At 51.5% G+C, this 16,679-nt stretch overlaps 2 protein-coding genes and 1 long non-coding RNA gene across 3 annotated transcripts in view; 1 reads left to right on the top strand and 2 right to left on the bottom strand.

Moving 5' to 3' along the window:
- Nucleotides 1–4,741: 4,741 nt before the first annotated feature.
- On the bottom strand, nucleotides 4,742–12,005 carry LOC100473028 (cytochrome P450 1A1-like). Its single transcript, XM_011229599.3, is given in 10 exon segments — nucleotides 4,742–5,906; nucleotides 6,069–6,155; nucleotides 6,301–6,424; nucleotides 6,755–6,844; nucleotides 6,933–7,059; nucleotides 7,828–8,214; nucleotides 8,216–8,705; nucleotides 10,612–10,864; nucleotides 11,468–11,632; nucleotides 11,831–12,005. Coding segments are annotated over 8 exon segments (1,608 nt in total). The 5' UTR covers nucleotides 10,629–10,864; nucleotides 11,468–11,632; nucleotides 11,831–12,005; the 3' UTR covers nucleotides 4,742–5,620.
- A 930-nt stretch (nucleotides 12,006–12,935) lies between these two features.
- On the bottom strand, nucleotides 12,936–15,562 carry LOC117803741. The gene is made up of 3 exons (XR_004627774.1): nucleotides 14,721–15,562; nucleotides 14,358–14,522; nucleotides 12,936–13,754 (listed from the first exon to the last, which is right to left on the bottom strand). It is a non-coding gene; the product is annotated as an uncharacterized LOC117803741 (long non-coding RNA).
- Nucleotides 14,614–16,679, top strand: part of LOC100472774 (cytochrome P450 1A2) — a 23,515-nt gene continuing 21,449 nt past the window's right edge. The window contains exon 1 of the mRNA XM_034668050.1: nucleotides 14,614–14,810. The gene's annotated coding sequence lies outside the window, so the exon portion shown is untranslated. The remainder of the gene's footprint in view (nucleotides 14,811–16,679) is intronic.

Raw genomic sequence — 16,679 nt, 5'->3', positions numbered from 1 at the left:
AGAAGTAGAATGGCTGCAGGGAGGAGAAAATAGGGAGTTTTATTTCACGGGTATTGAGTTTTAGAGTTACAAGACGAAAAGTGTTATGGGGATGCACGGTGGGAATGATTGCCTAACCTCACGAATGTATGTAATATCACTGAACTGTACACTTAAACATGGTTAAGATGGTAAATTTCTTTTTTTTTAATATTTTATTTATTTGACAGAGAGAACAAGAGAGCACAAGCAGCGGGAGGGGCAGAGGCAGAGGGAGAAGTAGGCTCCTTATTGAGCAGGGAGCCTGATGCGAGACTTGATCCCAGGACCTCAGGATCACGACCTGAGCTGAAGACAGACGCTTAACTGAGCCACCCAGGTGCCCCAAGATGGTAACTTTCATGTTATATGTATTCTACCAAAATTTCTTAAGATGGAGGGAAAAAACCAAGGCCACTNTTTTTTTTAAAAGATTTTTTTGAAGGTTTTATTTATTCATATGAGGGAGAGAGAAATGGTATTCCATTGTATGGACATACTGATTTTATTTACCCATCCACCAGGTGATGAATATTTGAATTATTTCCACTTTTTTTTTGCTATTATGAGTAACACTGTTATGAACACACATGTGCAAGTTTTTGGGGTGGGTATATGTTTCAATTCTTTTGGAATTACTAGATTATATGGTGACTCTGGGTTTAGCCTTTTAAGAAACTATCTTCCCAAGTGGCAACATCATTTTACATTTCCACAGCAATGTATGAGTATTTCTTTTTTTCTTTTTTTTAAGTATAATTGACATATAATATTCTATTAGTATCATGTTTATAACACAGAGATTCAATATTTGTATACATTACAAACTGGTCACTGTAATAAGTCTAGTTATCTTCTGCCACCATACAAGGTCAATATAATGTTATTGACTATATTCCCTCTGCTGTAATTTACATCCCCATGACTTACTTATTTTATAACTGGAAGTATGTACCTTTTGATCCCCTTCACATTTCACACCCCTAATCCCCTTCCTGTCTCGCAACCGCAGCTCTATTCTCTCTTTATGAGTCTGAATTTTGTTTCGTTTGTGTGCTTTGATTTTTAGATCCTGCTTATAAGTGAAATCATGCGGTACTCATCTTTCACTGTCTGACTTATTTCACTTTGCATAATGCCCTCAAGGTCCATCCATGTCATCACAAATGGCGAGATTTCACTCATTTTTATGGATAAGTAGTATTCCATTGTACACACACACACACACACACACACACATCTTTAACCATTCATCTATCAATGGACACTTAAGTTGCTTCCATATCTTTGGCTATTTTTTTTAAGGTTTTCTGTATTCATTTGAGGAAGAGAGAGAGTGTGTGTGTTGGAGCCTGACTGGGGCGGGGGCAGAGGGAGGGGAAGAAGCAGACTCCCTGCTGAGCAGGGAGCCCTATGTGGGGCTCAACAGAAGCAGAAGGCAGACGCTTAACTGACTGAGCCACCCAGGTGCCCCTATATCTTGGCTTTTGTTAAGTAATGCTGCAACAAACATGGGAATGTATATTTTGAGTTAGTGTTTTTGTTTTCTTCAAATAAATATCCAGCAGTGGGATTACTAGATCCTATGGTAATTACTAGATCCTATGGTAATTTTCAATTTTTTTAGGAAACTTTATACTTTTTCTATAGTAGTTGGACCAGGTTACATTCCCACCAACAGTGCATGAGAGTTCCTTTTTTTCCACATCCTTGCCAACACTTGTTATTTCTTGTCTTTTTGTAATAGCCATCCTGACAGGTGTGAGGCGATACATCGTGGTTTTGATCTGCATTTCCCTGATGATGAGTGATGCTGAGCATCTTTTCATGGGTCTGTATTTTTATAGACACTAAAGTACACATGCTTCCCTAAAAAGATACTCAGAAGCCCCCCAAATGAGGCAAACACAGATTATTCAGGAGACCTTCCAGAAGGGATAACTGATTCCCTCTTCGTGTGCACTCTGCCAGCTACAATTCCCACAGTGGGACTAGTACAAGTAGAAAAAGTTTAAGGCTTCATAATCATATATGACCACACTTCTTCTCTAAACAAACTAGTCCAAATTCATTAACTAGAGTTGTCCTTGGCTTCCAGACCTGTCCAAAGACTAACAGTCATTTTGATTCTGATAATTGCCTATGTTACAATTGGCCTATATAGACTATCTACGGTCATAAGTATTACTAGGACACTACTGGTTGGGCAGCCATTGTCACATCAGATGGCCCCATAACTCATCCTACAACAGAAGAAGAAAAGATGAATCCTGGGTCAACTATAGATGACATTCAGGGGATGTTCTTCTTAATCGGCAAATTTAATCGGCAAACCCTTGGCAATGATGAAAATCTGGATATAATGGATGAATGTCTAAAGACCTACCTTTGTCTGCACTTGACCAAAAAGGAGAACTGAGAAAGAACAGCCCCCCATAGCTAGAAATAATCTGCTACTCAAAGCTAGACCTCACTATTATTGCAAGCTGGTCTAATGCTCGAAGTCTCCTTCGTTCCCCTCTTCTCTGGCTCTTTTCTCACAGAACACCAACCTCATACAAGGTTATTCTGAGAACACGATAAAATGAAACAAATAAGGTCACTTTTTGTAGAGACAGAAGTAGAATGGCTGCAGGGAGGAGAAAATAGGGAGTTTTATTTCACGGGTATTGAGTTTTAGAGTTACAAGACGAAAAGTGTTATGGGGATGCACGGTGGGAATGATTGCCTAACCTCACGAATGTATGTAATATCACTGAACTGTACACTTAAACATGGTTAAGATGGTAAATTTCTTTTTTTTTAATATTTTATTTATTTGACAGAGAGAACAAGAGAGCACAAGCAGCGGGAGGGGCAGAGGCAGAGGGAGAAGTAGGCTCCTTATTGAGCAGGGAGCCTGATGCGAGACTTGATCCCAGGACCTCAGGATCACGACCTGAGCTGAAGACAGACGCTTAACTGAGCCACCCAGGTGCCCCAAGATGGTAACTTTCATGTTATATGTATTCTACCAAAATTTCTTAAGATGGAGGGAAAAAACCAAGGCCACTTCTTTGTTTTGTCTAAGCATACACAAAAGCAAGGTCACTGTGCTACCCACAAAATAGCCAATCACAGAATTGTCTCCATTTTCTAACAGCATCCAATCTAGAGCTAACCCTCCCCTAAATTACTCAACCAAAGCCCAAATTGTGTAAGAGGTTCTAACATCCTCTTATCGGGACACCCCACAGTTCCCTGTGGTGGGCGTTCTCCCTCACTGCAATGAATAGTAAACCCAGCTTGCTTCACTACAGGTGTGCTCTCGGTGGTCTTTGGTTGAAGGATATTGACCATATATATTAATTACATTTCTAAAAAGTAAAAGAAGTACAAATTGTTTTTTTTTCTTATTTTTATAAAGCAAGTATTTTTTTTTAAAGATTTGATTTATTTATTTGACAGAGAGCGTGACAGCCAGCGAGAGAGGGAACACAAGCAGGGGGAGTGGGAGAGGAAGAAGCAGGCTCCCAGTGGAGCAGGGAGCCTGACATGGGGCTCGATCCCAGAACCCTGGGATCAGGCCCTGGGCCGAAGGCAGCCGCTTAACGACTGAGCCACCCAGGCGCCCCTATAAAGCAAGTACCTTTGAACTACACCCAGGTTAAGAAGTGGAACTTTATCCATCATCCTGGAAGCCCTCTACATGTCCCATTTCAATTATAACACACTCCCTCCCCACCAGAGTAACCACTCTCCATATCCTGATTTCCTATCCCTTTTTTTTTTTTTAAGATTTTATTTATTTATTTGACAGAGAGCGAAAGCACAAGCAGGGGGAGCGGCAGAGGGACAGGGAGAAGCAGGTTCCCCCAGAGCAAGGAGCCCAGTGTGGGTTGATCCCAGGACTCTGGGATCTTGACTCGAGCTGAAGGCAGCTGCTTAACTGATTAAGCCACCCAGGCGCCCTCATTTCCTTATTCTTATTATAAGATTTGTTGCCAAGTGTATATTTCCAGACACCACAGTTTAATATTGTTCATTTCTTTTTTTTTTGAAGATATATTTATCTGTCTTGGACAAAGAAAGAGAACATGTGAGTGGGGGGGAGGGACAGGAGAGGGAGAGAGAATCTCAAGCAGACTCCCCACTGCGCACACAGCCTGAGGCAGGGCTCGATCTCACCACCATGAGATCATGACTTGAGCCAAAATCAAGAGTCAGAGGCTCAACAGACTGAGCCACCCAGGCACCCCCTGCCTCTCATTCTTTGAGGAGGAATCTGCATAGATATCCCCAAGATCTGCAGCATCCCCCCACACGCACGCACGCACATGCACGCGCACACACGTACACACACACCCCCGCCCCCAGCCCCAGTTCCGGGCCTCACCTTCCTGTATGCATCTGTCAGGTAGAGCCCTCAGCACAGTGAACTGGATGGTGTGTTTATGAGCTGGTTCCTCTAACCAGTTCAGGAGCCTTATTTGCTTTATATCCCCCCGCGCCTGGTCTGGAGAATGCACTTCATCGATGTGTGACCAGTTAGGAAGGCAGTGAAGGGACAGTCTTGTGCCCCAGCTACATGGTGAGCTTCCTGAGAGCCGTGGCTTCACCTCTTCACTGCCTCCTCTTCCTCTTCTTCCTCCCACAGTAAAATCCAACATGAGACTGGGCTCAGACTGGGCAGGGAGAGGAGCGACGGATTCATTCAAGAGTCAAAAAACGTCCACAATAGGACTTCTGGATAATATCTTTATTTAGCTTAGATAGATGTTTCTTACACATTTCTGAATACTTGGGTTACAATTTTCTCTATTGCACTCAATAAATTGTTCTTAAGCTCTTCTATATGATAAATGCAGACATGCCAGTACAATGCAGGCGAAAAAAAAGCTTATTGTGTTCAAACATTTTTAAAAGGCATTTTTATATAGGGCATAGAGACCTGGTCTCTGGTACCTGAATCTGGGCACTCCCTTTGTTCTCTCTCTCTACTCCTCTTAGACACAAGTCCCCAGCCGCCCCTCCTGGACAGGAACAGGGGCCTTCCAGGGCCAGGAGGCACCCCTGCTCCTGCCTGCAGGGAGAGCAAAAAAGGCATCACAGTGTCCCAGAGCCATGTGGTCAGATTGCTCGGTAGTATCCTAAGCTGCCTCTTCCCTTCACTCTTGACAGCTCCTACGTGTCCAAGAAATTAGACAGGCCCTGGCGTGGCCTGCTATAGATGGTTCTCAAGCCAGTCATCCCCCACAGAAAATCAGCCAGCCACTGGGCTTCTAGAGCATTCCCTCAAGGTTTCCAGAGGCTTAGGACCTCCTAACCCAACCAAGCCTCCTGGCTCAAGCACATCTCCAGAAGGCTCCAACTGCTCCTTTGTGGCCCCTGCTGTGTCCACTGTCTGTGGTCAGTACGCAGAGGAGCAAGTCCAGGGTGGTGGGCAGGCATGATCCTTCAGGCTTGCCTGCAGCCCAGACAGCAAAACCCAGCCAGACCAATATCTGTGGGTTGCAGGCCAAAGCTTAGAACAGCCACCCCCCCCATCCCTGGGCCAGCCCCCTGGCCTGGCCGCCCAGATAGGCCAGGTAGACAGAGTCTAGGCTGCAGGGCTCTCGGTCCCCTAAGCGCGCACCCGCACTTGGAAGTGCTCACAGCGGGCGTGCTTCATGGTCAGCCCGTAGGTGGGGGTCATATCCACCTTCGTGCCCTGGGGCACACTGAATTCCACCTGCTGCAGCAGGATGGCCAGGAAGAGAAAGACCTCCAGTCGGGCAATGGTCTCACCGATGCACTTCCGCTTGCCCATACCGAAGAGAATCACCTTCTCACTCAGTGCCTTGTTGATGGTGCCATCGAGAGTGAGAAATCGTTCTGGCCGGAACTCGGATGGGTCACCCCATAGCTTCCTGTAATCAGAGAGAAGCCGCTGAAGTGGCAGCCTGGGGGCGCAGAAGCATCAAGTGGGTTGAGCCCCAGCCCAAAAGAGTAGGGGATGGCAAGTGGCCCAGGGACAGCAGGGTCTGGAGCTTGGGAAAGGGCAGAGTTGCCCTTGCCTTCTCTCAACTTACTGGTCATGGTTGATCTGCCACTGGTTCACAAAGACACAACGTCCCTTGGGGATGTAAAAGCCACTCAGACTTGTGTCTCTTGTGGTACTGGGGAAGAAGGAAGCCCAGTCAGGCTCAGGACCACACGGACATCCCCCTGCCTCCCGTACCTGTCCCTCCCACTGGCCCTGATTGGGTACATGGACTGGAGGAAGGCCCAGTATCAGACAGCAGTGGATCCATGGGGCCTCACCTATGAGGGATGGTGAAGGGGACGAAGGAAGCGTGTCGGAAGACCTCCAGGATGAATGCCTCCATGTAGGGCAGCTGGGGTCTGTCGGAGAGCCGGGGCCACCGGGTCCTGCCAATCACTGTGTCTGCAGAACATAAAGGACCATTGGGAGCGCCCGGGAGGATCAGCGGGGTTAAACATCTGCCTTCAGCTCAGGTCATGATCCCAGAATCCTGGGATCCAACCCCACATCGGGCTCCCTGGTCAACGGGGAGTCTGCTCCTCCCTTTCCTTCTGCCCCTCCCCCAGCTTATGCTCTCCTCTCTCTCTCACTCACTCTCTCAAATAAATAAAATCTTTAAAATAAAATAAAGTAAAGTAAAATAAAATAAAAAAGGACCATGTGGATGAAGGGGCCACCCAGAACTCGGCCAGGCCCTCTGCCTTGAGCACTTTAAAGGAAGCCACCACCTACCCAGCTCCTCCTGGATCTTCTTCTGTACATTGGGGCTCGTCACCAGGTACAGGAGGCTCCAGGAGATGGCAGTTGTGACCGTGTCAAATCCTGACCAGGGGAGAACGAAGGGAAAGATTAAGCAGTTGGCCAGTCAGGGCGGTTGGGCACAGGAATGGCACAATGGGGTAGCTCATACCAGCTCCAAAGATGTCCAAGACAACATTAACGATCTTCTCATCAGACAGCTGGATATTGGCATTCTCATCCAGCCTCTTGTCCTGACAATGCTCGATCAGGCTGTCTGTGATATCCCGAATGTGGCCCTGGGTAGGGAAGACCCACAGGTGAGCAAGATCCCAAACCCAGACCTATCTCTCCATCCAGGCCTACTTCCTCACCATCCCTAGCACCTTCGTTCAGGAGGGGACCCCTCTGCCCCAAGGCTGCCCTCCCAGCTTCTCCTGCCTCTTTAAGGCACTCTCCTGCCTCAGAATACTGGCAGCCCCAATTCAAGGGACACCTGAGACAGAGGGCTCATCTAGACATGCTTTTTACCCTTCTTTCTCCCATGAGGCCAGGAGACCAACTTTTTTTTTTAAGTAAGCATCACTTTTTTTTTTTAAGATTTTATTTATTTATTTGACAGAGAGACAGCCAGAGAGAGAGGGAACACAAGCAGGCGGAGTGGGAGAGGAAGAAGCAGGCTTCCAGCGGAGGAGCCTGATGTGGGACTCGATTCTGGAACGCCGGGATCACGCCCTGAACCAAAGGCAGACGCTTAAGGACTGCGCTACCCAAGCGCCCCAGGAGACCAACTTTTTAATTCTTCCTGTTCCCCACAGCCACTGGCCTTGGGTCCTCACATACTGCGTATTCAGTAAATGTTGCTGTCTGATGGGAGGATAGAAAGGCTAATCAAGGAAAAGTTCTATTTCCCTGCCAAGGATAGAGTCCACTCAAGCACTCGTCTCAAAATCCCAGGGTGAAGGCCCCTGGTAGCCTGCCAATCCCCCTACTTCTCCAGTTATCTCTGACCTTCTGGCCCCAACCCTACTGCCCGCCCCCCGCCACTGGCATTCCCCAGCCTGTACCTTCTCAAACGTTTTGTAGTGTTCCTTGACCAGCTTCTGCATGAAGCCATAGAACCTTTTATTCAGGTCCTTGAAGGCATCCAGGCCGGGGTTGGGCAGGTACCGGAGGATGGGGAAGAAGTCCACCGGGCTCCCAGAGGCAACCGCCTCCCCGAATTCATTACTCAGGTTGACTAAGCTAAGCAGCTCTTGGTCATCATGGTCATAGCGTTTGCCAAAGCACATGGCACAGACGACATTGGCCACTGACATCACTACGTATCTGTAGGGTTCAAAGTGCCCATCCTCTGCCATCTGCTCCTGCAGCCTGCTGAGGAGGGCCCCAGCCTCCTTGCTCACGTGCTCTTCCAGGTAGCAGGAGGACGCGGATGCCGGGTCNCGCCGGGTCTGAGGCCATGGAGAAACTCTTCAGGGCGTTCTGGGCCAGGCGCCTGCGGGCAGCCCACACTGGTCCAGAGTCTGGGTTGAAGGTCATGCTTTGGCCATCTGTGACCAGAGTGAAGCTGTAAAGGTCGGGCCGGCCCTTGAAATCATCACCCTGCCGCACCAGGGCCTGCCGGATGGTGTCCAGGCCGCTGAGTACCAGCACGGGCGTCGAGCCGATGTGGATTTGCAGCACGTCCCCATAACGCTGGCTCAGCCTCGACAGCGCCAGATGCGGGCTCTTCCCCAAGGTCAGCACGTTCCCCAGCAGGGGCCAGCCCCAGGGCCCCGGGGGATTCTTCAGGCCTTTGGGAACCCGAGGCTGCCAGGCCCTGACCACCCAGAGCACCAGGCAGAAGACGGCCGAGGCCAGGAGGAGCTCGGTGGCTGAGATGGGGATGGAGAGTCTGAACACAGAGAACATCATCAGCGCAGAGTTCTCTGGATGGCAGCTGCTGAGAGGGGGGCAGGGAAGAAAAGACCAAGATATCAGATGGGGGGATATGAGGAACCAATGTCCTAAAGTGTCGGCATGCTGGTCAAAGAAAGGAGAAATTTTCCTATCCAGCACAGCTAACTGGACGTGAAGGGGAGGAGGAGATGGGAGAAGCTGTTTGTGGAGCTGCAGCCGTGTGCCATGAATTTCACAGCCATTCATTCAGTCCTGGTCACAGCCTGAAAGGTAGATTGCAGTGAGGCTCAGAGAAGGTAAGCAACTTGCACAAGGTCACACAGTCAGGAAGTGCTGGATCCATACTTCCAGCCCAAAGTGCCCAGTTCCAGAATACGGCTGCACCAATCTAAAATAGGGTTTTCCGGGGCGCCTGGGTGGCACAGCGGTTAAGCGTCTGCCTTCGGCTCAGGGCGTGATCCCGGCGTTATGGGATCGAGCCCCACATCAGGTTCCTCTGCTATGAGCCTGCTTCTTCCTCTCCCACTCCCCCTGCTTGTGTTCCCTCTCTCGCTGGCTGTCTCTATCTCTGTTGAATAAATAAATAAAATCTTAAAAAAATAAAATAAAATAAAATAAAATAGGGTTTTCCTTGGGGCGCCTGGGTGGCTCAGTTGGTTAAGCATCCGACTCTTGGTCTCAGTGAGGTCTTGATCTCAGGATCGTGAGTTCAAGCCCAGCATGGAGCCCCCTTAAAATAATATATAATATAATATAATATAATATAATATAATATAATATATATAATATAATATAAGCGAAATAAAATAGGGTTTTCCACACATCAGTCTGTGATTCCCATATAGCACCTGTACTGTTATTTTTTGCTTTTCTAAAATCAACTTTAAATCTACCCACTTAGCATCATCGCAAACAAAAATATCTGCATCAAAGTACAGGTCTGATTCCCCCCCATAATGTATATGGAACACATAATCGACATGTGTCACCCCCAATCCCCTTGAGCACTTATCCACCACACTTGGGGAAACACTGCCATCAGGAGAACTAGGGATCATAGGCTCCTTTTGCCTCATTTCACATTTGGGGAACTTGAGCTCCAGAGGGGCCACTGACTTGACTGAAGTTCCCCGGGTACTCAGTGACAGAGCCGGGACTCAGACCTCTTAGGGAAAGTTCCCTGGCAAGCAGCTCCTGTCACAGGTACCTCCCTTTGAACACTGCTCAGATTCTCTCCCAGAACTCTCCATTTTCTATTGCTCCATCCATTCCAGGATCTAAAGAATCCTGCTGGACCAGACCCTGTGACAGGGTAGGGAAGGGACAGGGGACCCGAAGGCCACCGCCTAAGCCATACATAACTCAGCCTCAGCTCTCTGAGTTCAACTGACCCAAGGTTTAAAAGCGGCCGTGACAAGCTACATTGAGGCTCCGGTCACAGAAATCCAGGCCAGGGTTTTTGCGGGGCTCAGTTCTCGATGAATGAACAGTCTGGGCCTCCCCCATTTCCCAGTCACCAGAGAACAGAGGTAAATGGAAGACTCCCACCAGATAAGGGCTGCAAGAAAATGCTAGACTGGAATTCGGGAAATTAAGAATCAATCTAAATTTAACAGAGGCGGAGACTAAACTTTCTCTCTAGGCTTGTTCTAGAAAGGGTGTGCAAATCCAGGGAGTATTCTCCGCAAGACATTGGCCTTTGACTGGGGCACCTGCCAGGTGCTCTGGACTGGAGATGAGGAGCTCCAGTGTTGCAGGCTCCATGGCACAGCCTCGGACTTGTCATTTTGCCTTCCGGGGCTCCAGTTGTATCCCTTGGGGTAGGGGTGGAGGGGAGATATGCCCAGCTAGATCTCAGAGAAGAGAAAATCCAGATCTGACCTGGGGAATCTCCCCATCTGAATCCTGAACTTCGGACCTCCCAAGATGGGCAGATTGTCCGCTCCTACCTTAAGTATACAGCCATTCGTCTAGGGAGGCCTCCTGCAGGAGCCGGATCCCAAAGCACACTCAAGCCCTGACTCCCTGAGTGAACTAGGGACAGGCCTTGGGGTGCTCTGGTTTCCCTTCTGCACACTGGGTGCCCCGGGGACCTCCAGCCTTAGCAAAACAGCCAGAGGCCAAGAAAGATGTGACTGGTGAGTCTTCAGGGACTGATACTCCAGCTCTCCGCAGCCGGCCATCTCTCACACAGATTGCCCCCTAGTACAGGACAGAGAAGGCAGTCAGTGGGATAGGGAAGGGCCCTGGGCAGTGCCCGGGACCCTCATTCAGATCAGCATCTCTTTTCCTGGCCAGTACATCTTGGCTCTGACAAGCCAGGCCTTGGGAGGGTCGAGACAGCCAGGGGTAGCTTTTAGATAAGGCAAAGTACAGCTGCTAAGAACCCAACCTGCCCCCTCGATCCATCCTGACCACCCAGGGAGAAGCCCCCCTCCTCACCCTGCCTGGACATCATCCTAGCTTGCCACAGTTGTGTCCTTATTCCAGCCACCCTGATGGGGAAGCCCTAGGACATTCAGGGAGTGGGAATGGGGATGGAACTGGAGCCTGAATCCTGGAGTCCTGGAAGGGGGGCCATCTAAAATCTAGAATTCTGGCACTAGCTATGGGACCTTGGGCAATTCCTGCCTTTCCCCTGGCCTCGGTTTTCCCACCATGGAGCTGAAGTTCCTGGTCACGAAGGACACTCTTAGCCTCCTTTTTTGAGGTGCTAGACCAGTGGTCACCTAGGAAAACCTAGGAGGCATCAAAATTTTCTTTTTTGGGGAGGGAAGGGGCAAGCCAGAAGCCCCCAGCACTCACCTGTGGCTGTGAGAAGGTACTGAAGTGAGCTGGGATGACTGGTCCCTTAATCGAGGGACACGAAAGAAGAACAGGGAAAGCTCCTAGGAACTGTCACCTTCGGGATGAGGGTGAAAGCACTTCCACCTTTTTAAACAGCTGGGCGCTTGGCCACACCCCCTAGAGCTAGGAGAGAGGGAGGGGCAGGCTGATGGGGGGGGTTGCTCTAGGAAGGAGGGGGAGGAGGGAGGGAAAAGGGAAGAAAGAGGGTTGGGAAGTGGGGGAGAAGACAGGGTTGGGGGAACTCAGAGAGAGAGGTAAGAACCCACTAGGGGGACTCCTCCTCCAAGTGCCAGCAGGTAAAGGGGTGAGGGCTGGGGATACCTGAGACCCCAGTTCCAAGGTCCCCATGGACAGCGCAGACCCCAGCTGAGGTGGGGACTTGAAGAAGTCCCAAGACAGCCCGAAGACACGGTAGGGGAAGCCCTCCATTCCCCGGTGCGGGGACCCCTCACTCTAATTTTTGCATGCACTGGAACACTGGGCTTGGGAGTGCCTCCCCCTTGCTGCTAGTTGACAGGGGCCAGGCAGGCTGGGCGGGGCTGCTGTGTGATGACCTCTTTCCCCCGGGTTACCGAGTCCGGGCTCGCGTGAGAAGCACTGCGACCCCAGCCCCGAGGTCACCGGGACNAAGACACGGTAGGGGAAGCCCTCCATTCCCCGGTGCGGGGACCCCTCACTCTAATTTTTGCATGCACTGGAACACTGGGCTTGGGAGTGCCTCCCCCTTGCTGCTAGTTGACAGGGGCCAGGNTCAAGCCCAGCATGGAGCCCCCTTAAAATAATATATAATATAATATAATATAATATAATATAATATAATATATATAATATAATATAAGCGAAATAAAATAGGGTTTTCCACACATCAGTCTGTGATTCCCATATAGCACCTATACTGTTATTTTTTGCTTTTCTAAAATCAACTTTAAATCTACCCACTTAGCATCATCGCAAACAAAAATATCTGCATCAAAGTACAGGTCTGATTCCCCCCCATAATGTATATGGAACACATAATCGACATGTGTCACCCCCAATCCCCTTGAGCACTTATCCACCACACTTGGGGAAACACTGCCATCAGGAGAACTAGGGATCATAGGCTCCTTTTGCCTCATTTCACATTTGGGGAACTTGAGCTCCAGAGGGGCCACTGACTTGACTGAAGTTCCCCGGGTACTCAGTGACAGAGCCGGGACTCAGACCTCTTAGGGAAAGTTCCCTGGCAAGCAGCTCCTGTCACAGGTACCTCCCTTTGAACACTGCTCAGATTCTCTCCCAGAACTCTCCATTTTCTATTGCTCCATCCATTCCAGGATCTAAAGAATCCTGCTGGACCAGACCCTGTGACAGGGTAGGGAAGGGACAGGGGACCCGAAGGCCACCGCCTAAGCCATACATAACTCAGCCTCAGCTCTCTTGAGTTCAACTGACCCAAGGTTTAAAAGCGGCCGTGACAAGCTACATTGAGGCTCCGGTCACAGAAATCCAGGCCAGGGTTTTTGCGGGGCTCAGTTCTCGATGAATGAACAGTCTGGGCCTCCCCCATTTCCCAGTCACCAGAGAACAGAGGTAAATGGAAGACTCCCACCAGATAAGGGCTGCAAGAAAATGCTAGACTGGAATTCGGGAAATTAAGAATCAATCTAAATTTAACAGAGGCGGAGACTAAACTTTCTCTCTAGGCTTGTTCTAGAAAGGGTGTGCAAATCCAGGGAGTATTCTCCGCAAGACATTGGCCTTTGACTGGGGCACCTGCCAGGTGCTCTGGACTGGAGATGAGGAGCTCCAGTGTTGCAGGCTCCATGGCACAGCCTCGGACTTGTCATTTTGCCTTCCGGGGCTCCAGTTGTATCCCTTGGGGTGGGGGTGGAGGGGAGATATGCCCAGCTAGATCTCAGAGAAGAGAAAATCCAGATCTGACCTGGGGAATCTCCCCATCTGAATCCTGAACTTCGGACCTCCCAAGATGGGCAGATTGTCCGCTCCTACCTTAAGTATACAGCCATTCGTCTAGGGAGGCCTCCTGCAGGAGCCGGATCCCAAAGCACACTCAAGCCCTGACTCCCTGAGTGAACTAGGGACAGGCCTTGGGGTGCTCTGGTTTCCCTTCTGCACACTGGGTGCCCCGGGGACCTCCAGCCTTAGCAAAACAGCCAGAGGCCAAGAAAGATGTGACTGGTGAGTCTTCAGGGACTGATACTCCAGCTCTCCGCAGCCGGCCATCTCTCACACAGATTGCCCCCTAGTACAGGACAGAGAAGGCAGTCAGTGGGATAGGGAAGGGCCCTGGGCAGTGCCCGGGACCCTCATTCAGATCAGCATCTCTTTTCCTGGCCAGTACATCTTGGCTCTGACAAGCCAGGCCTTGGGAGGGTCGAGACAGCCAGGGGTAGCTTTTAGATAAGGCAAAGTACAGCTGCTAAGAACCCAACCTGCCCCCTCGATCCATCCTGACCACCCAGGGAGAAGCCCCCCTCCTCACCCTGCCTGGACATCATCCTAGCTTGCCACAGTTGTGTCCTTATTCCAGCCACCCTGATGGGGAAGCCCTAGGACATTCAGGGAGTGGGAATGGGGATGGAACTGGAGCCTGAATCCTGGAGTCCTGGAAGGGGGGCCATCTAAAATCTAGAATTCTGGCACTAGCTATGGGACCTTGGGCAATTCCTGCCTTTCCCCTGGCCTCGGTTTTCCCACCATGGAGCTGAAGTTCCTGGTCACGAAGGACACTCTTAGCCTCCTTTTTTGAGGTGCTAGACCAGTGGTCACCTAGGAAAACCTAGGAGGCATCAAAATTTTCTTTTTTGGGGAGGGAAGGGGCAAGCCAGAAGCCCCCAGCACTCACCTGTGGCTGTGAGAAGGTACTGAAGTGAGCTGGGATGACTGGTCCCTTAATCGAGGGACACGAAAGAAGAACAGGGAAAGCTCCTAGGAACTGTCACCTTCGGGATGAGGGTGAAAGCACTTCCACCTTTTTAAACAGCTGGGCGCTTGGCCACACCCCCTAGAGCTAGGAGAGAGGGAGGGGCAGGCTGATGGGGGGGGTTGCTCTAGGAAGGAGGGGGAGGAGGGAGGGAAAAGGGAAGAAAGAGGGTTGGGAAGTGGGGGAGAAGACAGGGTTGGGGGAACTCAGAGAGAGAGGTAAGAACCCACTATGGGGACTCCTCCTCCAAGTGCCAGCAGGTAAAGGGGTGAGGGCTGGGGATACCTGAGACCCCAGTTCCAAGGTCCCCATGGACAGCGCAGACCCCAGCTGAGGTGGGGACTTGAAGAAGTCCCAAGACAGCCCAAAGACACGGTAGGGGAAGCCCTCCATTCCCCGGTGCGGGGACCCCTCACTCTAATTTTTGCATGCACTGGAACACTGGGCTTGGGAGTGCCTCCCCCTTGCTGCTAGTTGACAGGGGCCAGGCAGGCTGGGCGGGGCTGCTGTGTGATGACCTCTTTCCCCCGGGTTACCGAGTCCGGGCTCGCGTGAGAAGCACTGCGACCCCAGCCCCGAGGTCACCGGGACCGGAAGGCCAGAGGCGCCGAAGGGCTGGCTTCGTTCCCCAAGAGCCCCCAGAGCCCGGGTGACTAGCCCTAGTCTGAGCTCCCGGATAGACAGGCGGGAGTGGATGGAAACGCACAGTCTCGCTGAGCGCTCACGGGCCCTCACTAGCTGGGGGGCCACTTTTGGAACGCTGCAAACCGGGGGTACCTCCAGCCGGGACCCACAGGCCCTCGTGGTTCCCTCTTGACTCCCGGGGCTCCTGGCTTATTGGCGGGGCGGAGAAATTGGGCGGCGAGGGGGGCTGTGTGCGGCTAGCTCCCGGGGGCCGAGGAAAGGGGGACCCTCGGACCGGGCAGGGGAGGGGGCCCAGGGACCGAGGAGGGGGGCGCCCAGCCTGAAGTCTCCCTAGGCTATCGTGCACGTGTCCGGTACGTCCCTCCAGGGGGCAGAGGTCACGCGGCCCATCCCCGCCCCACCTGGCCGGGGGCGAGGTGCCCGGGAGTTGCGTGAGAAGGGCCCGGAGGCCGGCGCAGCCACCCAGCTGCCGGACTCGCCACCTCGGGTCCCGGCACAGTCACGCGAAGAGGGAGGGGAGTCGGGGGCGGGGCTCTTAAAGAGCCAGTCTCTAGGCGAGCCTGGAGGTGAGGGTGGAGGGAGGAACGGCGAAGCCTGGCGGGTGCGCGATTGGATGGGGGGGGGCGGGCGGTGCAAAGGGCCCAGGTTTGCGTGCGGAGCTAGGCTTTTGCCTGCGAGCAGGAGCCTGAGTGTGTCTTATTTGTGGTCCACGCCTGTGGCAGGACACGCAGCCCCAGCGCCACATGGCTCGCCTGGCTGGCTGCCTCGGACACTGCCCCTGCCCCTGCCGAGCCGTGCCGCTGTAGAACGCGCGGGGGGAAAACCGGCAATTGCGTGTCTTGGTCATCCCGTCCCCAGCTGACCGCCTCACCCGCCCTCCCCGCCGTGCTCCCCGACCCAGCGAATGACACCGCCATCCGCTGGCCCAACCAAAAACAGAGCCTCATCCCGCCCGTTCACCACTCCACTCAAACATCGGGCAAATATGTACCAAAGGCCTACTATGTGCCACGCACTGTTCTGGATCCTGGCGATTAATATGAAAGTGAACAAAACTGACACTGCTCCTGTTCACATGGAGCTTAGATTGGGGGGGGGCAGGAGGATGCATAGAGAATGTCAGAGGCTGAAAAGTGCTTTAGAGAAAAATGAAGGAGAGAAGGGCGAGAAATCACCCTGGGGGAAATTGCAATTCAAAATAGGGTGGGTGGTCAGGGGCACGCCTGGCTGGCTCAGTTGGTGGAGCGAGCGCCTCTTGATCTCCAGGTCGAGAGTTCAAGACGCACGTTGGGTGTGGAACCACTTAAAAAGAATAGGGTAGTCAGAGAAGGCCTCACTGAGAAAATGACACTGAGCAGAGGCAAGAGTGTGGAATCAAGACTCAAAGCGCACAGGTATCTGGAAGCAGAGGAAACAGCAAGTTCAAAGGCCCCTACAGATGGTCCTTGGGAGGGAGGAAGGGAGGCAGCAATACCAAGGGCACTGGAAATGGGCAGTGGTCTTGTGACTGGGCATTTCTCCTAGAATTGAGTGCCCTGCTCCCCAGGTGCAGCGAGCACCCCGTTGAGAAACATCTCCTGTGTGTGAGATGGACACATT

The sequence above is a fragment of the Ailuropoda melanoleuca genome, chromosome 9 (assembly GCF_002007445.2).
Source record: "Ailuropoda melanoleuca isolate Jingjing chromosome 9, ASM200744v2, whole genome shotgun sequence".
NCBI lineage: Eukaryota > Metazoa > Chordata > Mammalia > Carnivora > Ursidae > Ailuropoda > Ailuropoda melanoleuca.
The sequence above is the reverse complement of the archived record's forward strand: the minus strand, read 5'-3'. Positions and strand labels throughout refer to the sequence as shown.